This window comes from Caretta caretta, chromosome 9 (assembly GCF_965140235.1).
Source record: "Caretta caretta isolate rCarCar2 chromosome 9, rCarCar1.hap1, whole genome shotgun sequence".
Classification (NCBI taxonomy): domain Eukaryota; kingdom Metazoa; phylum Chordata; order Testudines; family Cheloniidae; genus Caretta; species Caretta caretta.
Window position 1 is genome coordinate 36,010,798 of NC_134214.1, and position 27,092 is coordinate 36,037,889.

At 37.8% G+C, this 27,092-nt stretch overlaps 1 protein-coding gene across 4 annotated transcripts in view; it reads right to left on the reverse strand.

Moving 5' to 3' along the window:
• NYAP2 (neuronal tyrosine-phosphorylated phosphoinositide-3-kinase adaptor 2) overlaps window positions 1–27,092 on the reverse strand; it is a 183,826-nt gene that overhangs the window by 44,694 nt on the left and 112,040 nt on the right. For all 4 annotated transcript variants that reach the window (XM_048864245.2, XM_048864244.2, XM_048864242.2 and 1 more), the window contains 2 exons: window positions 24,385–25,482; window positions 4,530–4,742 (listed from right to left, as the gene is read on the reverse strand). In XM_048864245.2, coding sequence (XP_048720202.1) covers window positions 4,530–4,742; window positions 24,385–25,482 — 1,311 coding nt within the window. The remainder of the gene's footprint in view (window positions 1–4,529; window positions 4,743–24,384; window positions 25,483–27,092) is intronic.

Sequence of the window (27,092 nt, forward strand, 5' to 3'; positions counted from 1 at the left end):
TGCCTATCCTAATCTTAATTTAAAAAAAAATTATCTGGCTGTCACACTAGAAACGCTTCCTATCCTGCCGCAGTCTCTCCTTTGCACATGAAAATAGAAGTTGCTTATGCATTATTGCTGCCAAGAAGCACATCTTGAATTAAACAATAAGACATGACAAGATGTATATCCTATGCAAAAAAACTGAACATGCACATTTTAAAACGAATTTCATCTATTATTGTTATACTGACGTAACCTCACTGGTCTCCTAATAAATATAAATAATCTGTAATATAACTGGAAATGTTCTAATACTGTATAGGAAGAAATCATTTGATATTTTTCTTTCTTAAAAATATTTGACATGAGACTGCCATCAGGAGGCATTCAGTGTTGAAACTTAAGAGCAGTGCATTTAAAAAGAAATGTTTGTATACCATACATGATAAGTCTCTGGAACTCAGTATCATTGAGGGTAATATCTTGGTAGAATTCAGAAACAGGATTAGACATTTATACAGAGCTAAAAAGAACACCTGCAGCTACATAGATTTAAAAAAAAATTTGATGGGATATAAACCCTTACATTTCAGGGCATATACCAACCACTAACTGCTGGGAACAAGGAAGAAACATCCCATATTGACAGGTTATTCTATAATAGTCCACTACAGGTTTCTTGCAGCTTCCTGTGAAGCAGCTGGCACTGGCCAAAGTCAGATACAGGACACTGGACCAGATGGATGATTAGTCTGATCTGATATGGCAATTCCTATGGTCTGAATATGCATATATGCCATAAAATGGTGAAGTGCTTATGTGTAAAGGGTCACAATCTGAAGATTTTTTTTATATGCATGTACCTTCTCCACAGCTTATTGGGTCTCCTTTGTATTCTATCCAAAAATATACTTCCTTCTATAGGGGTAGGCAGGTGCCTATACACTGTCATCTAGGAAGGAGTGATAGAACTGTGTATTATGAACACAGATTTGTTTATACAAGCAAACTTTTATTTTCAACTGCATATGCATCTCTGCATCCCGGGGTCATCTTTCAGCAGGACTTTAATGGAGCACAGACCGCCAGTTTAAAGCTACCCTCACTTGGAGAATGCTACTGCCTGCCATTCAGAGTGCTCTGCTACTGCCTGCCATTCCCCTGGGGATGAATCCTCCTTGGATGAAGCAGGCATAGGTTGGGACAGTTTGCCTCCCGCGCCATGATAGCAGGGATGAATCAGGCCCTATATCTCTTCGGCCTCCCAAGGGGCTTTTTTGTGTGTGTCAATGTTTTTCCCATAGCGCTTGAGGTTAACAGTTGATTATACTTTGAAATCCTAACCACAAACTCTGATTAAGTACAGTATACGCATTCCTTTCCCGATCATCTGCAGAGTATTCAGCCTGAATGCTAAATGTGTTGGCTGAGCTTCTAATAGATGGCGATTATAAAACAACGCCCCTCCGCCCAACAACCAGTTCTATAAACTATTTAAAATGCAATGTAGAAATGCTTCTCTCTCGCAGCAGGTGGTAATGCAAAATGCTACATAGTAGCAATAAGAGAGCAACATTCCAGAAAATGTTCTTCAAAACTCCTGGAGTTAAATTACATGTGCCTCCCATTTTGTAAACCTCCTGTGACTTTGCCCTGAAATTGCAAGGACATGTTTTGAATGCTGGTGTGCGTAAAAGATCATTGACAATGCTTTCCAAATGGAGCTCTCTGAGAGAAACGGTATCATGCAGATAGGGTGCAAATGTCCCTGAGAAATTATTTGATAGATGAGAGAATGATCCAGTGCTGTGAAAATTGTTATTCAGGTGGAATTAGTGACCTAAGGTAATTTAAACTTTGTGTGCCCACCAAAAGGGCCCATGATCTTTTCTGGAGAGGCCTGAGCTCTGATTCCAACCTTACTAGCACCAGTGTAGATCAAGAGTAACCCACCGAAATAGTCAGTGGCGTTACACTGTGTAAAACTGTTATAAACACAATTGGAATCAGACCCCAGAACAAGTTAATCTGGGTCCCAGATTCCCAGCACAGTTCTAACAGTACATACAATAAATCACATTGACTTGATAATGTACCTGTACCTATCCAGATAAATCTAAACCTTAATTTTTGTTTTTCATTGTACTGTAATTCTAGTTTGTTTGCAACAGTTGCAATCCACAAGGACAGTGTGCCGCACTGGGAATGAAATGCCACAATGAGGAAAAGTCAATTATGTTTTGGTGCAAGAGCTATGGATCCCATCCAGGGAAAAATGTATATGGCTCACCGGGGTGCGCAACTCAAAGGAATTGTAGTAAATAATACATTTGAAAAAACCACAAAGATACTCTTTGGGGGGAAGAAAGAGGCTTAATTCAGCCAATAAAATATTTGTATAATACTAACAATTGCACTTGCCATCTGAGGCTTTGATGGTCTTTGTAGTAAAAGACAAGACACAGCCACAGGTAGCTTACTGTAAGGCCTAATCTGACACCCATTGAAGTCTAGAGAGCTATGCTGATTTAGGACTGGAGCCGGTGAGTGTTTTGCATGATTTAACTGTGAGATGAATGAAGTCCCCCACAGCAGCCTCTGCATAAGGGCTGGATGGAAGTGAAATATTTTGTTTATGCTTTATTCATATTGAGGGATGGACAGAGACTGGGTCCCTCTGATTAATTTTCCTTTTTCTTGGTTCTGTTCAATATTATTGTCTAGCATGACTAAAGAGTTTGGTATGTACCGTGGGTTTGAGTCTGTGCTGTCCTGGCATTCTGATCTGGTAGAATCTTTCACTGGTGTAAATGATACTATAATGTGCAGGACAAAGTCCCTTGAGTTTATCTAAAACATTCACAGGTTCTAACCCTATAAAGGTAAACTTTTCTCTTACTCACTTTGCTGCACCCTCTGTAGCTTACTCCCAGCCTCTCAACTCCTCCTCCCTCCTTCCTGTTTCCTGTCCTTTGAGACTCCCAACAGCCAGTGCTTCCAATTCTAATAATTACAAGCAACATCTAAACACCACACCACTCCTAAGATCTAATCCTGCAAACCCTTACTCACCAGCGTAATAAATAGGTACATTTAAAAAAATCCTAATAAATAAAAAAAAATAGCTAAATACTTTGCCAGGTATACTTTGCCAATTTACACTGATGAGGGGTATGCAGGATTGGATCTATAAAGAAGACATTTTTTTCCCTACCAGAAGAAATATTCTGCAGAATGTAGTGCAGAGTAACTACAGAAATCTATAATGGAAAAAGTGAGTGAAAGATTGCTGCAAACCTTTTGTCATCTTGGCAAAGTTTGTACAGTTCTACAGTTCTACTGAGTCCTTGTTGTCAGAGCAACAAGCAAGGCTTCTTGTCTCTGGGAAGCAAGACTTCTTTTATCATGCGCTGAAGTAGTGTTTTAAGTGAGAAGAGATATCATACTTCTATTGTTATGACAGTATGTAGACACCAATGTCTGCTACCATTCACTCAAAAACATCTCTTCTGCAGAAATGGTTTATTGTTTATCAGTTTCGGTATGAGACACCATCCACAGTCTTTACTCTTGTAGAAGATTGTTGCTGAGATTACTGAACTATTTATGTCAATTGTTATGAAAGTGGATATTTCTGGCAAACAAACAGGCCACGAAACTTCTTTTTTAGTGATCTGTCACATTTAAAAAAAGTAACACTGCATTGATTATTCATAGTGTTATACATGTGCCAGCTATATTCAGCTTAGATAGACATTTTACAAAATATAGGCAGGTTTTTTTTATTTCAATGGATTATATCAAGTCACTATATATATTATATATATATATATATAAATGTATATAATAGTTAATGTGATTAATAACACTGATGAATACTAATATTGACTTCTGAAATCTATAGTGAGTTTTGGACTGATTTACATGTAAGCGTAAAAGAGTGGACCTCTTGTTTTCATCTGTTGTGTATATCAATATGACAGTTTTGTTTATGCTACAGCATGTTCTACTCATTATCTTATGTGACATTTGAATTTATTATTGTCATATGAAGTGAAATCTGGAGGATTATTAGCCACAGTGTCCCTCAAAATTATGTGTAATTTACAAATTTTGTTCAAATATTTGAATGGTACAATTTTATTCTTGATCATTAGCTACTAAGGACCTAATTCTGTCTAAATAGAGAAAACAGCTATAGGGAATATAAAGCCTGAACCTGAAAGGTGCTAATGGACAGATTTTTAAAGATATTTGGGTGCCCAAAGATGCAGATAAGTGCCTAATGGGATTTTCCAAAGCATCTAGGTACCTAATTCCCATTGATTTCAATAAGAATTTAGCACAATAGATGAAAAGCTGATTTCAGTGGAAGTTAATCACCTATATGCATCTTTTGGCAACTAAATACCTTTAAAAAGCTGGCACTAAGTGCCCTCAACTTCCAATTTCTTTAGCTCAGCTCCTTGCAGGATTGGGCCCTATATTTGTAATGGTATCATGAGATTTCTTTCCTTGCTCTGCTTGTGAAACAAACTCCCACATACCTGAGCTGTTGTTTCCTGCCAACATTGTTGGACTAACAGAGGATCTTCCCAGTCTACTGGACACAACTGGTGGTCCTGGTGTTCCATCCCATTCCTGAGCTTTTATTGGCTCCCTGGAGGAAGTTGTCCCATGGTGACCTCCTCTCTCTTTGTTTTCCAACTTTGGTAGTGGTTCAGTACTGTGGCTCCTGATCTTCAACTCGTCTAGTGGTTCTACAAAATATACAAAGTCCACATTCCATTATCTAGTGCATTTTAATTAAATTCATACCATGGTATTCTTTAACAGACTAGTATAAAAAGCGATCATCCTTAATTATCCCTCTGGTTGAGTTATGACCACCACAATCAGAGAAATGGGTAAAACTGGCAGTTTTTAATTCACTTGTTTTTGTTGAACTACAATATTTTATGAAAATACTTATTGTGCAAAAAATTATGCCCCAATCAAAGCTCTTTAAATTATATTTTTAAAACTAACATTTAGGAAATTACCTTGAATTCTTTATGGCTGTCTCGTCCCTGCAAACTGGTCCTTCTAGAACTCTCTCTCTCTTTCTATGCAAGTTGTTTCCTAAGGTTTTGTATTGTTCAGCTGATGGGCTTGTGATTCCCAGGAGCATTAATGGAAGCTACATACAATCTCTCGTGCCTGACTAATTTAAGTATTTCTAGTATGCCAGTAGCATAATCTATGGGATAAATTCTGCTTATACAACTCACTTGAATAATCCCTCTGATGTCAAATTAGTGGCTGCTCCATTTGCAAGCACAAGAGTTGTTGTGGAGCGGAGAAGGCAGACAAATGGGAGAGCAGGTGTCCCCAGTGATGCCAGGGTTTTAGCAGCTTTTTCCATCCCTGGTAACTATCTGTTCTGTCCAGAGCCCCTTCTTGCTCCTCCCCCATTTCTTCTATGACGGGCCCATCAACAGGGTGGGGCATCGTATTTCAAAACTAACTCACCTTCAATGGAATTAACAGATAGTTTCCATTTCTATTTTCTATGGTCTATGAATGAATTGTATCAAAAACATAAACAGGGGAAGCATTTAAAAGAGACTTAAAACACAACAGTTAATTACTATTTGATCCACTTATGCAAAGCCTGCTGATCTATTTTTTTTCTTATTTGATGAAAAATTCCCTCTGGAATTTTATGCTTCAGATTTATGGCCAAAGGTATTCTTATGGCATATTCCTGATTTATAAACATTCGGGATTATAATGGAAATGCTGGCCCTTCTGAACTTCAGCATCGCTGTGTGGAGCACTATAGGGTAAACACAGTTTTAACTATCTATATAATTTGGAGGAGAAGAGAGAGACAGAGATGTACACAATGCCTACACACAACTATACACAAAACTGTTTATTGTACCTTGAACAAAGATACCCGGTTAGATTTTGGGTCCCTTAATATTTTAATCTGTTGATGAACTTGTTTATGAGAAAAATAACATTTTCTTTGTAAAATCCCTCAAGAAAACATTAATGAGAAGACAAATTTATCATTTCTAATGAGCAGGTATGCTGTACGTTATGGAATCATTAAGATACTATATGAATTACTGTTGGTTTATAAGCTTGCTACTGAAAAGAGAAGGAAGTATAAGGATTTTAACAATGTTTCTGACAGGAAAATTTTTTCATCCCCAAGCGTTAAGGTCCTAGGACACAGTAACAAAAAAGCAATAGAATATCACAAAACAATTCCAAGCTGACGATTCACATAAAGAATATTTAGAGTAATCACAAAAGCACTATAATCTCAAAATCTAACAACTATTTACTGCCCTTCCTTGAACTTTTGGACCGCCTACTTTAATAGAGAAATATCATAAGGGGGAAGGCCCCTGCTTTGTAACCCAAAAGGTTACATAGGGAGAGCACTGAAGAATAGTTTGCATCCATATTACATGACACAGGCTTTTCAGGGACTTTCAGCATGGAATGTCTGCCACCAAGCCTTGTTTATGCATTCTTAGAGAGGCAGGGTAGTGCAAGGAGCTATGTAGAGAAATATAATGACATAGGGATTTATTCATTTAACATTTACACATAATTATAGCAGAAATATATCTATAAACTAATAACATGTGATTCCTGTAAATGCCATGTTACTGGGAAAGTGGAAGAGGAGAACAAATATCAGAAATTCGATGGAAATATAAACCAAAGACACTGAATAAGGGTCGAGTCCTGGGAGGAGCTGACTGCCTTCTTCAAAGTTCTGAGTGCCTATTTTCCAGTAAAACCAACAGAAATTGAGAGGGGCACATGTAATCTCATAGATTCAGGTCCTAACTAATAGTAAATGTGCACACTGAAGTTATGGAAAGAACGTATGTAACTTTACCCAAACTCCTTCATCTTATTGCAGCATTCAAAAGAACTAATTCACCATATCTTTCAATAGCTACTGTAAATGCTTTGATTATTTTAGTGAGAGCCTTTTATATTTGTGACTTCTTACTGCTGATTGAATACAACCACTTGAAATTTCACACACTGACAAAGTCATCCCTTAGTTACAGAAGAAGCACTCCAGTTGCATGTGGAACAATGGGGATCAAAAACACTTCAGTTCACTTTACAGAGCAGCATTTGTACTTATTACTTGATGCAAATGATTTTTCTGAATGTCACCTCTTATTTCTATTAGCTGAATCAAATGGCAGCAATTTTCTGCAAACAAACTGAGCTGTGGAAATAGTCAAAGGCAATTTAAAACAGACTGATTAAGCAATGAGACCCAACAGGCAATCAATTTTGCATGATGTTATAAAGTACTCTGGCAAAAGAGTGAAAAGAGGTGCAATGCAATGCAATGCTCTGATCCTGCAAACTTGCTACTGTGCATAATACTAAAAACCATGAGCAGCCTTAGTGAAATCACTTGCTTCAGTGGCACCACATCTGGTCATAAACATTATAGATAGCAGTGTTTTCAGAGTCAGGCTCTTTCTGTTAATTTGGAGAGACGGCGTAAACGGTCATTCACTTCAGTAGGAGCTATAGTAGTTTCTACCAGCTAAAATCTGCCCTGGAATGTCTTAGGGCTGAACAGTCCTAAAGTTGATCTGCATTAGTCAGTCTTTGTTAGTCAGCACTAAGGAAAAGTGTTTTATATATTTGGAATACTATGAGGAGGAAAATAGGACCGTCTCCTCAGCTGGTATTAAACAGTGTAGCTGCTGTGGAATTGGTGGAGCTATGTCAATTTACCCCAGCTGAAGATCTGGTCTCATTTTATTTCTTAAGATTTTGTAGAAAATCCGTTTTCACTTGTCAGCCTAGATTTCATATATTTCCACTCCCCATCCTTTCCTGGGGAGCTTCAGCTCTGAGGTTATCTAAAAATTAATAAATCCTAAAAATGAAAAGCAGATTGGATCAGACTATAATCTCATGCAGCCCATTATAGGCCCCAAACATTGTTATTGGATGATACTTATCAGTAACACTGATGCACAGTCAGAAAAACAATATGCTGATATTTTCCATGGCCTTCTGGAATATTTGATTTCACCTGGTTTTGTAATATGTCAAGAACAATAAAGTACATGGCAAAATTAATTTTCAGTCACCTCATCTTGAAGATGGCCCTACTTTACTTAAATGACAAGAGGGAATAATTTCAGCTTCAAAATTTTACTTATATATTATTAATAATATATATATTTACTGCAAATTTAAGACCAAAGGAATTCTTATGTCATATTCTGATTTATAATCATACAGGATTATAATGGATATATATATTATTCCCTCAAATCCCATGTTTTTGTAAATTCACCATAATACTTCCTGTTACATGTGAAGAATGACTAATTTTAACTGGCCCAATGAAGGTTTGAGAGGGGCAGAATGCTCCCCTCCCAGGCCATGGAACATAACTGGAACCATTCTGTGGTCACTATGACAGCTCTACAGTTATCTGGGCTGTCTCATGCCATCTACCATTCTACACTACTCTACGCTACTGCAAATGGAACTCCATGGACCACAGCTCAGTGGCCCTTACACTAGTTAAAAACGTACTCATTGTTTTATATAAACGCCTCAGGCACTGATCCTGCAATGTATACTGTGTGAGAAGAAAGCTGCACACATGTGGAGCCATGGTGAAGTACCCATATTGAGATAACCTTATTATTTATCTAAGGCAAAACACATGCTTTTATGGGTGGTTGATAATTTTAGCTGGGACAAGCCAAGACTTAAAGGAATAGTTGTGCCATCCTGCAAAAGCTGTGGAAGGACTTCAGTGCTTAGTGTACCCATATTGACAGTAGGTAACATATACTCTACAGAGGGCTCATCACTTATTATTTAAATGACACAAAATAATGCAAATTGGATTTAAGATATACTATGCTGTTATTATCTCATTCAGATGGCTGGAGGTAGCAAAAGCCATAAAAGCTCTGTGTTAATGAGTTCCTTGAATCACATGTCTAAAGGTAAATCTTTTCACAGTCAAACGCTGAATTTTGAAAACTGAACATCATTATGGAAAGTGTCTTTATTGGTCTATAATTCTTAACCCAAAATAAAATGTACATAAAATGTAAATTTCAATAAATCATTTGTTGCTTTAAATATTTATGATACCCCTTCAGTGAGATTCCCATACCGGCGTTCAAATGCTTGAAGCACTTCCACATATCACTGTATTTCAATATTAAGAGATGGTCACTTTCCACATTTATTTCACCTAAATCCCAGGCCTTCTCATTTGATGAGAAAGATGGCAGCTAAAATCTCTTAGGCAGTACACATTTTCTAAATAATTGACATGTATGGTTTGAACATTATAAAAGATCTCTTAATGGGTGCATAGTTTTGATGTGATTTGTGGTTCTGAGGACTTGTAAGCTCTAAACAACCTGAGAAACGCAGCTAATCAGCCACTGTTTAGACCAAACTAATTTGACAATTGGAGCTAGGGAACACATTTTACCTAAAAAGCTATCACTGCAACAAATATACTCTATGTGGCCAGCCTGCCACAAGCTGCTTAAGCACATATTAATTCTAGGACATGATGGCTTCTTCTTGTAATGCTATCTAACAAATAGCAGAATCATTTTTAAGGAGACAAACAAGCAATAGTGTGAAGGAACTACACATGAGGGTTGCTCTGCTAACCTTCTCTCTGTAATCTGTAATTAATAAAGTAATAATCCATGTTTTATTCATTCTTTCTTTTTTCTGTCTTTTATAAATCTAAAATATAAAAAAAAAAACATTTAAAGCATACAACTCTGTTAATCCCGGGAATAATTTTTTCTACTCACGGTACCTAAAGAAACATATGTGCATAAGTCTTTGCAAGATTGGGATATTGATGTGGAAACCAGGTAAATCACTTGGAGATGGATTTTAAAAGCTCTTAACATTGGCTTTACTTTCCTTCCATTGAAGTCAAGGGGAGCTTTACTATTGACTCCAGAGTGAGTACAGTTAGGCCAATGCCAAGCTCTTTTCAAAATCCTACCTCTAACCTTTGTGCCTCAATTTATTTATCTGTAAATTGGGGATAAAATTTTACTCATCTTTATAAGGTACTTTAAAATCTTGGAATGAATGCTTCTTCATAATGTCAAAGTATTATACTTCCTTCTTGATGTGCACTTATTTGTCTGATCTGCGCAGACCATCGTGTACAAATATATATTCAAAAACACCACAGAGAAAATAAACTGGGTATAAATTCTGTAAAAGGAAAGATTCAATGCTTTAAGAAATTATATTTATAACAAACAATTATGAATATATTACAGTGCCAACGAAAGCCTTTTTCTGATCTTTATTAAGCTTGTGGCTTGTCTAGTCTGTCTTTATCTGGTTGCTAATTAAGCAGAAGTTTGCTTTTCATATCAATTTTTAATACTCATTTCTTACAGTTAAGTGAGAATTGGAGCAGCTCAATTCAAAGCAGTTCTGACCTAGTTCCATGCAAAATCAATAGAGTGCCTGAAAAAGAGTCTCAGAAACCACCCAACATTCAAGGAGACAAGACTGAAATGCATCTAATGATTAATTCAACATAGGCGCCCATGGAATGGAGCGTAGCAGAGCTAGTAGGGAGGCACCCCCCACCGCCACCCCAGCAGCCTTTAGGTTTATGTGTGGTGCTTTTTTAAATGAAGGTGGTACCACCAGTGACCCATGGCTCTGCCACTGTTCAAATTCTGGCTCCGCTTCTGGAATGTGAGTTTTTACTCACATCTAAATACAGTGGATATGTACTCTGCCTGCTAACAGATGGAATAGGGAAGGGGCAGACAGACTTTGGAAGCTTAGAATTGGAGGCTACCTGTTATTTGGCTGATTTTCTGTAGCTAGGCCTCAAGGCCACAAGTGGGAAATTCTGGGGGATGTAGGAGAGTAAAGGAGGGCACTGGCAGGGGCGAATTTATACAAAACACAATCAAAAGTAGAAATAGGATGATAATTCCATGAAAACGAAGGGTTAATAAAAAATAAAGCATTAGGGTCATTCCAAAATAGAAATTAGGGAAGAATTAAAGCTGAAACATAAAAAAAAGAAAACAGGGAAGGACAATAATAGAAATAGTCAGAAAACAGGTAACATTTTTCAAAAGTAGAAAAATAGATACATTTAAAAAAATAGGTAATGGCTTTCAAATAGAAAAATAGGGCCAGATGCTGACAGCTTGGCTCCTATTGGGTAAGCACCTTATTTCATAACTGCAATAGCTTCAGAGTAGTGCCAATGACTTTAGTGGGACTATTTGTGGAGTAAGATACTCTTCGGTGGGAATAAGTATATCACATCTGGCCCACAGAAATGGAAAAAGACATGGGTTACAATAAATAATAAGGTTTAAAATTTAATATAAACTAAAACTAGCAAATGTAAAGACCTAACTAATAAGACATGCATCTAACCTCATTAAACATTTTTCTTGGTTGCTGTCTGTCTATTTTTATCATTTCTTTGACTTATCTTTTTTGGATCCCATCCTGCATGTGTTAAACTTTGCTAGCATGAGTAGTCGTACTGAAATCAAGTTGAGCACATGTGTCTTTTCAGGATTGAAGTGTTAGCATGTAAACACTTTGGGGCAGGTACTGTGTCTTCTTCTCTCTATAGATGATCTGGTCATCTCTTCTGGCCTTAAACTCTATGACTCTTATAGTAATCTAGCATAAGAAAGTAGGGATTGGTCTCTTTATACTGTAACAATATAAATAATAGTAGCTGTGAACTCATCAATGGGTGGTGCTGTTGGGGCTGAAATAATGCACATTCTACTGTGAGAAAGAACTGCTGGAAATTACTGTGAATATATTGTGGTTTATACTGTTCTGAAAATAAATGGTTGGTTGTGAGATGTTAACATAGATACATATATTATTCTGGAGCTCAGAGACTGTTTTGCCACTTAGGAATATCAAACCACATGCTTCAGGTCTTAAGCCAGCCTCTAACTATTTGAGACCTAATGTGGAGGGCAGATGATTCCACCACTGCCTACTGCAAGATTTCCTTCCTATGAAGCATCTTGTAATGGCCCCAGTCATAGAAAGGATACTGGACCACAGGTGCAATCCAGTCTGGTAATAACTATGTTCCTACATCCTCAGCGTGAAGGATTTTTTCCAACAACTTGCTGCTTGAATGAATAATTGGTATTAACGTTCACTTTGAATAAAAGAACTTGGTTAGTGTCTACACTCATTCAACAATTCCTTTTGCTCCAAACACTGTTCATCACTGTTGGATGGATTCCTGGTAAGCACAGGGTCCATTCCAATCAATGACCTCCTGAGGTCCCTTCCAACTCTGATATTCTATGAATCTATGAATGAAATAATAAGTCTTGAACAAACATTTTCTACTTTTATTTTTAAAAATCTCCACTCAAAAACAACTGAAAATGTTTTGACAGCGGAAGTGAAAAAGCAGGACATTTCAGATATCCTGGGACAGCACAAGAGAAAGTGGTGCTGACTTGGTGAAGCTGAATTATAGGGTCACTTTAACAAAAAGGTGAGTGCACAGACTTCATGGGTATAAGTTTACAGCCTCACTTGCAAATGCAGTCTCTCTCAATAGAAACTAATGGAGCTGTTGAATATTTTTAGTTGAATAGTTTTTCAACAAAATAGAACTTTTTGAATTATACCAACATTTTACATGAATAATTTACTGTTGAAATTTTCCATTTTTTGGTCAAAACAACATTTTTATTTTCATTTAGTTATTAATTAAATATTTTGTTTATACTGAAATTGAAACAATCTCATGTTTCTGTTCTAATTTAATTTTTTTTTCATCTTTTATATTTTTCCTTTTTTCTCTCCCCCGCCCCCACTTTACCAGTTGGGAAAGGGTGAAAAGAGAAGAGGTGAATAAATATCAAATATATGAAAAAAAACAAATTTTAAATTTTGATTTCAATCAAATAAAATCTGAACACTTTTTAAAAATTTCATTTAGATGATAAATGAAAAAGTCTATGAAAATTTTCAACTGAAACTAACATTGTTTGATTTTATTCAAAGTTTTTCTGGAAAATAATTGCAATTTTTCTAACCGCTTTGAGTATACCACGTTTATTAATGCTAGTTTTTGTTTGATGGTTTAATTTTTCAACCAATGAGAGCACCTCCTTTTCATTACTAACAGAAATGTTCTGTTTGTATTTTGTTCCTTATACCACAGTTCAGTGGTTGAAGCACATGACTAAAGAGTAAGGAAATCTGGCACCAATTTGCATCCTGATCCTTCCAAGCTTAACATATGTGCTTAATTTTAGGCAATGTGAAAATGTTTGTGAGGTCATGTCCAAGTTAATTGCAGACCAAAGAGTAACACCCAGATTTACTGACTCCCAGTCACAAACTAACACCTACATTATGCTGCCTTTCTTATGTCCCTTTATCTTGAGTTAATACATTTCAGTGCTACAGTAGATTCACATTTCCAAAACAAGTTGTTTTTTTAAATTATGGATGTAAATCACACATCAGAATAAGGTTTACCCGTGTCTGTCTGCTTCAAACAATGAGGCTTTTTTCTTTCAGCTGAAGTTAGATGATCAATAGCTCTCCTATTCCCACTTAATGCATGATTGGATGTTAATTGCATGTTAATTTTTGTACCAAATAATTATTATGGATGGATGAATTCACTCATTACTAAAAGCAGCTTGGCCCTTTGTACAAAATTAAAGCCCAGTTGAACTTGACCCTTTCTTGTTTATTACAGTAATAATAAATTATTATTATTTCTCTGTGTTCCTGTATTTCTATTTCCAGCCTCAGCTGAACCCAGGAAGTTCTGGAAATCCCACAAGTTTTCCAGCTCAATATCCAGATCAAGGTGAGCTGGATAAACCAAATAAAATATCTCTGAACATTTGAGGTTTGCCCATCCATGATAGGCCCATGTCATTGGTTGTGTTGAGGTAAGATGTTCCTGGCAGGTTTTTTATGGAGAGATTGTGGGTAGCTAAGGGGACACAATGGGCCAAAAGTTATGTGTAATGTTCCAGCTAGTCACATTTACTAATTCTCCCTATCCCCCATATTAGTATCTATAGTCTGAGTATACGAGTATGCTGAGTCAGAGAGGCTTTTTGTATGGAACAAATTTTTCACACAAGAAGTAAAGCCCTTTTACTCCATTGCCAAAATGTAGGCCTAATCCAAAACCCACTGAAGTGAGAGTCTTTCCTCTGACTTCCCTGGCCTTTGGAGCAGTCCTTTAATGACTGCACTTAAGGACTGGGATCACGCTGCTGGGACTCAAATCAGAAGTTCTAGAAAGTCGAGATACTTCAAAGCTCATGTATAAGCAACTTAGTCAACCCAATAAATTGTTATTCTTTATTATGTAGATTGGTATGGAAAAGACATTTTAAGAAACGTTAAGAAGGGCAATAGTAGCTACAAGTGTTGCAAGGATTTCAGAAATTAAGGCAGGAACTTACTTCTTTTCTTTGTTCTTTTCACCCCCATGCACAGTTCCCACCGTCTTCTCTCTTACAATAACACAGATTCTACAGCTAACTTGTTTTAGTGTAAGATGTCCAGATAATGCATTTAATTAACCTCAGTCTCTTGTCAAGAAGCAGTGACAGTGGCTCAGGAGATCCTGGGAGTAGCATTCAGATCATGAGCAAGGGTTGGAAAGGTCTTCTTTTAACGATGACTTTCTGTAGCTCTGATGTACACATTCTAATTTTGAAAATGGAAAGCAGACATTTGCTAGCAAAATTAAGTTTTGCTTATGGTAAAATTGGGGAAATTGTTTCAGCTTGGTTGCCTTTGGAAATGCAAAAATGATCATTCTACTTTCTATATTGTACAATTGCTATGCTTTTTTTACCTCTCTTCACTACAATTTGTTTTAAACAAGCTAATTTTGACTGTATTCTGAATAGACACACACATATATACTAGTCCCTACAATGGACTGTATCTGATCTGTGAAAATCTGTGTTATAAACATGCTGGTCCTAAAGAACATTTTCTATTATATAGAAAATATGGAGGGTCTGTACTTTGAATTTTGGGGGTCTTGAAACTACAGAAGCACTTGAATTCTATCCCAGCTTACAAGTATGAAACTCAAAGTACGCAGTTTTGTGTACAGGCACAGCTGTGAAGTCCTAAAAGAAGCATATTAACACTCTCAGAGGAGAAGATTCCCTGATCAGCCTGCCAGAGGGACTGCCCACACTGTCACATACCCAGAGGAAGGTACAACGGAAGGTCAGACTCTGAAAGAGAGAGGCTGCATCTACACTGTGAGCTAGGGGCATGATTCTCCTGCTCTAGTACCCATAGTCACGCTGAGAGCTAGCATGAGTATAAATAGTAGCAGAGCCGTGGTAGCACAGGGAATGACAGAATAGGCACCGCTGAGCTGTGCCAAATACAAACCTGCCTCAAAATGGTGGGTGTGGACTCAGCGTGGCTCATCCGTGCCTCTGCCGCCACAACCCTGCTATCAGGGCTACGCTACTAATACTCATACTAGCTTGATGAGAGCTCGCATGCACACGTGTACGTAAGCATGGTCTGAATGAGCTCTCCCTTAACATCTGATCATGCACCGGGGAAAAGATTTCAGGAGCAGACCCTATTTGCATAGACACCTATCCTGCCTAGGTGTTCGGCAGACAGACCTGCTTTGCCAAAGTGATCAATTTTGGCTAGTTTTGGTTAGTTTTGGTTTAAAATGCTAGTTATTACTTCATTATTATTTTCACTGAGGAATATATGAGTACCATATATTTATCTCTCCACTCTAAAGGACTCAGATAAATTTCAACAGATTGTATTTATGCAATTTGACTGAAAGTAATGCATGTTTGGATTTCTGGAAAACAGCACAAGGTTAAATGTTTTTACTTCTATTTTTATTATTTCTAGGCGCACATCAATCTGTTGTGCATTCTGCAGTTTACATATTTTAAAAAAAGCAGTATTTATAATATATTGCCAGTTTTGCTAGATGACTGTACAATTTTGAATATGGGCTTTTGTAATTACAAATGTCAGATTTGTGTCTAATAGCCAGATGCACAGCTGGTGTAAATTGACACTGCTCCATTGATTTCAACTGAGATATGCTAGATTACAACAATTGAGGATTTGGCCCTAGAGGTCTAATTTTCACAGACATAATTTTTTGTGGCTTAGAAAGTTCTGTGGCACTCAAATGAGTGGCACTCAAAACTTGGAGCAAATAATTAAACTCCAGGTCTTCAAATGCAGCAAGTGTTGATTTGCTTATCAGTGGCGTCTATTAAATACAGACCAGAGTAGGTGCCAGTAATTTAATTTATTTTTAAAAGATCCATTTCTTTAAACATGTTTAATATGGCCAAGAAAACCCATATCTTACCTGTATATGTAATAAACAAAAAATAAAGCCTATTTCAACCTTGTGAAACCTTGACCAAAAGGTTGAAGACAGACTTTACTCAATTTCTTTTTTAACTATAGATTTTTAAGGGTTGTTTTTTTTATTCCTAAAAAGAAATGTTGATTGAGGTCCATACACATCAGTCAGAAGCAGCAGCTGTTTATAAAAAAAAATCTGAGGAATTATTTATGAAATTACGTCTTCTTCAACGATTCTATATACTGTAGCAGTCCCAAGAGAATCTGATTTTTTCATGAGCCTAAATTGCTGAAGTAGAAGAGGAGACAATGTCATGGTCTCAGTTAACGAAACTATCGTGTCATTTCAAAATATGTTTTCTACTTTAATGTCTGTGTGTAACAAAGACATTCTTTCATTCAAATAATAAGCCACTAATTTTTCTGCTCCTCTCAAGCTCCACTGAAGGCCTCCCTTCTTGGCCCATTCTTGTGCAGGTTCTCCTCCATATTTATTGATAAATACATAAGCAGCTGAAATACAAGCTTTCTTCATTTTTTTTCTGTCCCGTTCTGCCATTTTGTTCTTTTTCCTTCCATTTAATTCCTTTTATAGAAGTGAATGGAGTTACAATAGTGCAAAACGGAGGTCATTCAGTGGTCATACTACAAGGAGTCTATCACCTCAGGGCCAGATTTTCAAAAGAGTCCAGCTTCCATCTCAGCCCCAGCCAGAGTGCTCAGCACCCGGCAACTCCCACTGTGACACCGATGGCCAGATTTTGGGAAGAGTTCAGTACCCAACATGCTGAAGCTGTTCTGAAAAGCTGGCTATGTGATTCTGGTGCCTAACTGGTAGCTGAAGGCTTATGAAAATCTGGGTCTGATGGCAGGTGCTGTGCTCTTTCAAAAGTGTGCCCTGTACTTACCAACAGACAAGAAGGCAAAGGCATGTCTAAGGAATTGAATACAAGGGTGGGGAGAAAAGAGCAAATGAAAATAAACATAAGCATTAAGGAAAGTGGGGTAGGGAGAATTAAGTACTCATACTCCAAGTACAGTAATTAACCTTGCCAGCTCCGATAAATTGTTAATGTTACCTAAAAATTGGCAGCATCCCTATAATATATAGTATATTGTTACCATCAGGAATTAAAGGGAAGTGCTGCAAAGAGCAGCACATTATTTGGTTATCCTGGGTTACTCAGTTATCTAATGCAATTGGCAAGAATTTAAGCATGACCACTGTATCCAGTTATGTTGACTGAATCACTCAGTTTGCCCAGAGCATATGCAGTATCTGTCTTATCCACATCCTTAATGCAGACTGAATTAGAGAAATGAACAGCCTTCAGATTTTCTCATGCTGTTTTCTGTATACCTGTCTTTTATGTCATCATGTAGATATGTAGCCAACCATGATGATAACACAGAACCAAAGTGAGACGCGCATACACACACACACACACGCACAGTTAAAACTACAATAAAAAACTGGCAGTGGCTGGGTCATTACACATATTGAATCTATTTCCCTAAGTTAAGTATCCTCACACCTTCTTGTCAACTGTCTAAATGGGCCATCTTGATTATCACTACAAAAGTTTTTTTCTCCTGCTGATAATAGCGTATCTTAACTAATTAACCTCTCACAGTTTGTATGGTAACTTCCAACTTATCTGTATGTGTGTATATATATAATCTTCTTACTATATGTTCCATTCTATGCATCCGATGAAGTGGGCTGTAGCTCACAAAAGCTTATAATAAATTTGTTAGTCTCTAAGGTGCCACAAGTACTCTTGTTCTTTTTGCGGATACAGACTAACACAGCTGCTACTCTGAAACCTACAATACAGTTGTATCTATAATGCTCTTTTCCGACTCATTCATTTCAGCCCATTTGATTTAGCTGGGTGAAATGCTATTGAAAGCCACAATGAGGGCTAGCAATTTCTATTTGCAAATTATTTATTTCTATTTATTAATGGTCTTCTTTCCTACTGTAAATTTATAAGAGCTTCGTGTTTATATGCATGTTTTCAAGCTAATGGGAACTTGTTGTAGTTTATAGTAGTGACTGCTAAAAAGACTTGTGTGTTTGTGAATTTCTGCACATATTGTAAGACTCTTGTATGCAATGAATAATAGTTGTAATGCAACCCTCTCCACAGGGTCTTGCAGAGTCTGTGGCTTCTGCCCTTTGGAGCATTTCACTGTACAGTTGTGACAGGAAGGAAATGTGTGATGTACTATTTTCAGAAGGTTTGGAGGTTTAGTTAAGCATCCAAAGATTTAGATAATTATACAGATTTTCTGATCCTTCTTGGTGTCTACTGAATTGTGGATTATAATTTCATTATAATCTTTCAGACAACATATATGGGGGGGTGGCTAACCACCTTAAAAATGAACTTATTCAGATTCCAAGCTGCCGTCATCCACCCACAAAGATTTCAAATCTGCTACATGCCAAGGAATTAGTTCACAAAGTGATAGAGAGAAAGCTGAATTTTTCATCCTTGTGCTTTCCAAGGAGCTAGCATATGGATTTGGATCCCTGTCGGACAGAAGAGCATATGGGAAAAGAAAGTTTACAGAAATTAATCAGACCAAGCTAAATGCAAAATTCTCTTGTTAGATCTGTATGGCCGTCCAAGCTAAGTGTGGTAAACTCCTGCCATAGTCATTAGGAGTCCCCGTAGGTAGAAAGGGCAGGATATCAGAGTTTGTATGTCTGGTGGATTCAAAGTGAGAATTTGGCCCTAATGAATGTGGGTTCATACTCCATTCAAATCTGCACTTGTCCAGATTGCTCACTTTCCCAAAACATGGTTAAGTTCCAATTCACAGGCCTTCTGACTTTGGAGTTTTAGCCCGAAAGAGGAGTTTTAGCAGACTTTCTATTGCTATTGCACTATCTTCAGATGTATAATTGAGGTCTGTTTCAGGCAGAGATTTGGGAACATAAATGATTTTTGACCTTAGGTTGACGTAATTCCTGCAGTTTTCTTTTATGGGTAGATACCAACCTCATTCTGCAGCCCTTCCAGATAAATGGATTGAATGGAGTGTTATGCATGCAGGATGACTGCAGAATTCAGTCCAAGCAAATAGCAGATACATACCTGCCAAAATGTTCAAACCTAGGTGCCTACACTTAGTCTCCCTGTTGAGGTATCTAAATAAAAACTCTGAAATGATTTTAAAAGGTGCTGAACTGGCGCTCCAGTTGGTTTCAGTGGAATGTTTGAGTGCACAGCAGTTTTCAAATTCATCACATCTAATTAGGTGCCTAATTATAGCTTTAGAACCCTCTCTTTAGGTACCCAAGTTTGAAAATTTTGGCCACAATGTAGCTACTAACATAAAAATCCCAATGAATGGCCAAATTCATTCCTGGTATAAGCAGACAACTCCACTGGATTATGTTTTGCTCTTAAAATTAATAGAAACTGAGCATCCAAATCTCTTTAGAAATTTTGAAAATCCCACCGCAAATTTAAAAAAGTTACCCTTTAGCTAACTAAATTTATCCCTTAAGTAACTTATTTCTAAACCTAAAAACTAAATAGAGGGTATCTTAAATTGCTATAAATACTGATGGGTTTATACAGTTTAATTGTAAATATATAAATATAGATTATATATAAATATATTTGTCATAAAATCAGGAATAAAAATTATAATCCCAAATCAGAGATTTTACAGTAATTTAAACTGAAGGCCTTAATAAAATGTGAAGGCTTTAGCAGTTAGATTTAAAGGTGGCTAAGGGAGCAATTCAAAGATTTCAAATATCTTTTAAAAAAATAAAAGTACTACAGTTTTACAAAAGATTTATAAAAGACACATACTATATAGATTTTCTGTAGTAAAATCCACCATTTAAGCAGACGTCTCTATTTCTCAAACTAGTTTTGAACTATTTTGAAACCATTTTGAATCACATTGCTAAATATATTTTTCTTATTCCTGCCAAGAGTTTCATGATTTTTAAATGTCTTTATACATACGCACACAGATACACACACGCGCACACAAACGCGTGGTACTTTTGACGTTTGGGTTTTATCAGGGATGGAAGTGGATGCATATGGTAATAAAGGGATGAACAGCTTTCATTGAAGACTTTGAGAAATGCTAAGCTGTACCCACTGCACTGTAAACTCAGGGTTCAAACTCAGGCTTAAGCTTAACTCCCCCCTTCAGTCTATGCACAAATTGCACTAAGCCAGGGCTCAGACACAGGGTCCCAAGGCTCCAAGGGAGTGGATGGTCCAAGCCTGAGTCTAGCTGGGACCCAGGATTCAAGCCCTATTGTTTTGCAGTGTAACTGCAGCCCCACTGAAAGCATGCTCTGTGAGTCTGTCAAAAGTACCCCACAATCCCTTGGGCTGACTTTCTTTGTCCTCTGAACAGGCAGTTTTGGTGAACAGTCAAGTTTTCCCACACTGCACCATGAACAAAGGGTTAGAGCGGCCACATTTGGGAAAGGTGCTAGAAAGTCCAGGATACGGGTGTTTGAATTTGGGCCTGCATAATGCATTGTAGATGCTGGAGCCCCAGGTTTGGACCCAGGGTTCAACAATTCCTAACTTGGGGTTACAAATGAGTGTAGATGCTCAAGCCCTAGGTTAACAAACCCAGGGTCTGCCAACTCAAGTTCTATTAGCTCTGGGCTGACATTGCAGTCTGGACATATCCTAAGAGACCTGGGAGGCTAATGAGAGTCGGAGCTCATCAGCACTGCAGTGACCACTGCAGCCAACTATAGGACCACTCCAGCCAATTTTCAGTGAGCACTTTTATGCCTACAAAGGAGGCTCCTTCCTCTTCTAAAGCTAAAATAAAACCCAACAGTTCAGAAAGATAGCCTCTTCCCATTTCCCTAGGCAACACTACTATGATGCACAGCAGCCTCCCCTTTGGCTGATCTGCTGCAGTGGATCATGGGAGATGCAGTTTAGCTGGGGATTCCAGAGCATAGAGCAAAAGGGACCAGAAGCATCTAAACTACAGCCCTGCAGCACTTCAGGCAGACGCAGCTTAATGTTGAGCCTACTTGAAATGAAATGAAACTTTTCAACATTTCCAAATTCAGCTGGAGTGGCAACCATGTAGCTGAGTCGACTTTGCTCCATAATTGCTACAGTACATTCCTACTACGCCCAATTTGAATCCAAAATCCTGTATCATGCAGTTTTTAAAACTTACATTTAGCAGTGAGTACTTCAAACAAGTCACAGAGGGCCAAATTGCGTAGGCTTCAATGAGAATCTTGCCTGAGATGTGCCAAGAATAAATATATATATTTTTTCAAACTACACATTGATTAGTTTCTGAGCTCTTATTTCATAAGATGGACACAACTTTCTCTTTTTTTTCTACTTCCATCTGGTTTCCAGAAACTCATTCAGACTAAATTACATTAAGCTTGCAAAAAGAAAAAAGGGCCAGTGCTGGTTTGCCATATATTACATTTGCTCTTCTCTTGTTCAAATAAATGTTGAGTATTACATCCTGATTCAAAATAGTGTGACAGCCTCAGGCTTTCTGCATGATTTGTATGAGTAAAATTTCTTAAATACATCTGGAGACAAGTTTAGTCTACATTGTCTTCCACTGTGTGTTATTATATACCACAAAATGTGACAAGCTTGGTCACAAGCTTTCAAACTCCACAATTTACTCTAATTGTGTTATCGTGGATCTCTCTCTTTTTTTTCCCCCTTTTTTTTGTAGAATTACATGAGAGATATTGCTCATCTCATACTTGGTTACAAGTCATCCTACAGTGATTTCTATTGCTATAATATCTGAGCACAAACGCTGTTCTTGCTTATTGTGGTAATCCCAGAAGATTAAATCATACTGTAAATACCACATGAAGTAAAGCAGGATTAGACTGACAGTCTGTTTACTTCCCCTACACAGCAGCACTCCAGAGTCTTTTGCTGTTAGCTTCACTACATAACATGGATGGTTTGTCCTTAAAGGAACCAAATTTGGCTTCTCTAATTCCTCTTCTCTCTCACTGCTAATGGCCAATAACAGGCACTTTCTCTCCCCTTGGAAGAGCAAACAAAATATTCCTAGGGCAGCCAGTAAGAAAGCTGCTTCTTGTGGAGATCTCAAGGGCAGGATCTGCTTTAAATTCATATCTGAAATTCTCCTTGATAGTCTACAGTTAATTTCAGTCAAGTGGACTATAGAAAACTTTTTTGGGGGGTCATCCAGGGGTGCTGGAACAATTTGTATAGTGGGAGTAATGAGAGCCATCGAACCAAACTGTAAACCCTGTATGTAATAGAAACCACTTCAAACCAGGGGGTGCTGCAGCACCCCCATCCCTGCACCCCTAGTTCCAGCACCTATGGCGTCATCTGTGAAATGGCAGCATAAAGAGATCCTGAAATTTCAGCATTTGGAACTAATGACACATTCACTGTGAGAATTTCTCAGGGTTCTAAGGCTAGCTCTCTTATGCACACTGAAAGAAAGAACCTTAGAATGTATTCATTCTCTGGATGGTGCTGGATTTTTGTTTGCTTATTAACAAACAATAATGTTTATTGCCAGTTTTACTCCTCCACTGTTTCTCTACCACTTCACTTTAATTATTCCTAAATGTTGTAACATACTCCATATTTGTCCCCTATTACAAGAACCTTCTCATTCTAGACCCAAATTTGTTTCCATCCCACACACAAACCTGGTGTTATTGTATTTTTATTACTGTAATTATTTGTGGCAAAACTACTGAATCATGGAACTAAGCTTTCATACAATGCATTTATGTCTGCAGGCTGACAAACTATTGTAGGTGGATCAGGCTAATTTCTGCACTGACTTATACTCTGTGTATCCTACTGAGCCTAATTCCCTTCTCACTGCCACGGTTTTAAATCCATAGGCTTCAAAGGAGTTACTCCTGATGTACACTCATATACATGAGAAGAGACTTGGTCCCAAGGGGAGGTGTAAAACTGCTGTCAGCAACAGAAGAATCAAGTGCTGACTTCAGGGGGATACACAGATTATAAAGCAGTTCAGAAAATGACCCATCTCTCTATAAAACGTTGGTAGCCTGAAGACATCCTAACTACCATCACTTATTAGGATGAAAGCCAGCACAGAATTTGGAACTTTTTTTGTTACATCTCTGCCAAAAAGGTATAATATATGATAAGTACAAACATACAATAGAGTGCTACAAAATCAGCTATTCTCAAATAAAAGCATTTGAGCTATTCGGGCTTCAAGATATCAAAGTAATAAACTGAGAAATCGTATCAAGCTCACTGACTTTACTCATCTATAAAAGCTTAGGGCCAAATTCCACCCTAACCCCTGTCTTTGGTTTCACTGACTTTGAAGGATTTGGGGACATACTAATATCTGTGCCAAGTTTACCCTTATGGATGTTCATCCCTTGCTAACTGCAGTTAGAGTTACACCTTGTGTAGTCTCAGGGTCAGAATGCTGCAAGATGCTGAGCAGCCTCAAAGCTAATGGGAGCTAAGGGTGAGACTGTTAGCCAGGAAACAAAGGTGTGGCATTCTTTTGTTGAAAACAACTAGGACATTTATCATGTTATAACATTATTTAAGTATTTATGGGCCTGAGTCCATGAGGTATAAATTCCATGTGAGTTCAGGGCACTTCAATGGCATTGGACAGAACTCAGCACCACAACAGAAACCTTTAAAACCTTTCAGGGATTGGGCCTTAAATCTCTTACAGTTCTCTTTTGCAAGCTTTCATAACACAGGACAAATAGCTTTGAAACCTTGATATATAAAATAAAAACATGAAATATAAAAGCAGTTTTCATCGGTAATCAACTTTCCTCTGGAATGGAATAGGCATATATAATTCATGTTGCTGAGTTATGTGGTTATTTGCACAGTTCTGATTTAATAAAATATGACAAGAGTTATAATGCTGTAAATGAGACAGTTAAACAGTGTATTGAAAACTTACTCTCTGCAGGCTCTTTAGATCTTCTGCCACTGGACGACTTCCTCAGTAAACTTCGTCCTGAGGTAAAGAGGCTGGTTAATTCCTCTAAAGGACTGGTTGGTGTTCTAGAACGTGAACCACTCTGTGATGATGACCCGTAGGTATTGACCGAGGCATTTACCATCTTTCCCCCTTCTTGCAACGTGTTTCTGGCTGTAGAATGAGGCACTGATGGAGAACTTCTTGAGAGACTTCCTGAATGTACAGAGTCATAAGGTGGAGGTCTTTTGAGGCTTAAGGGGGTAAGAGACCTACCCATACTGACAGGAGAGGGTGAGGCAGAGTGACTTTTAGGGTAGCCATGTGGAGACTGTGTTCTGTATAAGGTAGAAGGATGAGGAGGTGAGGAGGAGTGCCCAGGAGTGGTAGTTCCATGAGATACTGTCTGGTCTTTCTCCGGTTTTTGATGGCCTGGTGTATGAGGTGGCAGTGAAGATGGAGAAGCTCCAACTTGTTGTTTGATGTAAGACACATTTTCTAATACAGGAAGCTTTGTGACTTCCAGTGGAGTTAGAGGAGACTCATCAGAATTTGGGGAACACTGCACTGGTGCTGGCGGGAACACCAGTAGTGGAGGTCTATGAGAAAGTAGATTTGGAAATGGTGGGGGGATATCACAAAGCAAGCCCTTGGGAGTAGATGGCACTGAGGACTTGGTGAATTCTAGGTCAGGCACTGTGGGAGTAGCACACTGAGAAGAACAACTGTGATGGTCATATTCACATGAACACTTTGAATCTTGGCCTACATCATCAAATATAGGGTATTTCATCTCCTCATAGACTGCTTCACTTTGGTCATCCTCATCTTTTTTGAAGTCTCTTAGTATATTCCCAACCATTTCAATATAAACAGGCTCTTCTTCTTCTGTGTCTGGGGCAGGACTGCTGACTTGCAATAAAGAGGCATCCCTAGTGAGTGTTGTCTTCATGGGGCCATGCTTTTTGATGTACGTTTCATCAAAAGATGTGCTTAGCTGAGTGTTTGGATTTCGTTTAGGCTTAGGAGGAGGGATCTTCTTGGTATATTCATCACTGTGGGGTCTTGGTTTGGCCGATGCTGAAAACAGAATGTAATATAAATTCATCAAAAATATTTAAACTTCTTTGGACACAGACTTTCTTACAATGTTATCATTCTAGAATGGATTTCTGGGGCCTGATTCACTTAGCAATACTCCAGTTATTCTAGTGCAACCCAACTGAAAATAATGGCCCATTCAAAACATGCCCTTCCCTTTCCCAACCCTGCTACGGTGTGCCACAATTATACTCTTAGTGAGCACTTCTTCCTCTCACAAGGGTTGCCCTCTCTCAGGCACTTTGGACAGGGCACTTTTCACATTTAAATGTTACTCTGCTGAAATATCACTATAGTTTATGAAAACCCTGGAGAGACAACAGTTGTACCTAGGAATGTACTTCTTATGAACATGAAAGAACTTTAAGACCCCAGACAATCACACTGGAGTGACAGAGGCATAACACTAGAGTAACACAGTGATGAATCAAGACTCTTATATTTATAAGACCATTCTGTAGAGGGCATAACAAGTGCATGTTTAGTCCCACTGATGAAGTATATTTGTACTTACTGCAATGTAAGTACTGTAATACTTATCTTCAAAATCATTCTAATGAATCATTTAGATTCCATGTTGTGAGATGCCAAGAGTTCAATGGAAGCTGAAGGGACTCAGCATCTCAAATGATTTGAACCTTTTGAGTAGTTTAAATCTGGAAACAATTCATAAATCTGTTTTTGAAATTACAAGTTGAAATATTACGATGAAATTCATTTGATATGAAAAGTCAAAGATTTAATAGCAACTATCCTCTACAGATACAACAAGAAACATACACATGAAAATTACATGTAGGTCTCTCTGTATAAATATCTCATTAAAGGTTGGGGTTAAGTCAGTTTATCCTCTTAAATGGACTTAATCAACTCACCTGCAAAAAAATCAGCAAGAATCCTAGCCCTTACCTCTATTCTTGTAGAATAAATATCTCCCCTATGTTGAAAACCCTGACACCTTATTGATGTATCCCACAGCTCTAAATGTCCTAAATCATAGCTCAGTTTAACATGCCAATCTTCCAGAATTTTACTTATACTGTATTTCTCTGTGATACTGTCAACTCTACACTTAGAGAATTTTCCAAGTACCTTCTGCTGACCCCTCAGAAAAACATCTAGTGAGTTTCTAACTTTAAATCAATCAGGCAGCACTTGTGGACTTAAAGGACCCCTTCTAGAAGCTCAGCCTCAAATGCACTACTAAAGTCAGCAACAGTACATTGTTCTGCCAGCCAGAAGACCATATTTTGACAGTCTACTTATGATCCCAGCTCTGGGGTAGGAGAGGCTAGCATTATGGCCTGTGTTTGAACTGTCTTGTTTATGGGGGAAGGATTCTAGCATATTATTATCGCTATTTTGTCATACTTGTGCTTTGTTACATAAGACACCATTACTGCTCACTGCTAAGACATATGCCCCGTCATAGAATATCAGGGTTGGAGGAGACCTCAGGATGTCATCTAGTCCAACCCTCTAACTCCCTAACGGAAGCTGTGGTAATAAAGGTTCAAGTTAAATAGACTGCTAGTTCTGTTTAAGAATAAGTAGACTTGGGTTTATATTGAGTGTTGAGACCACATTCA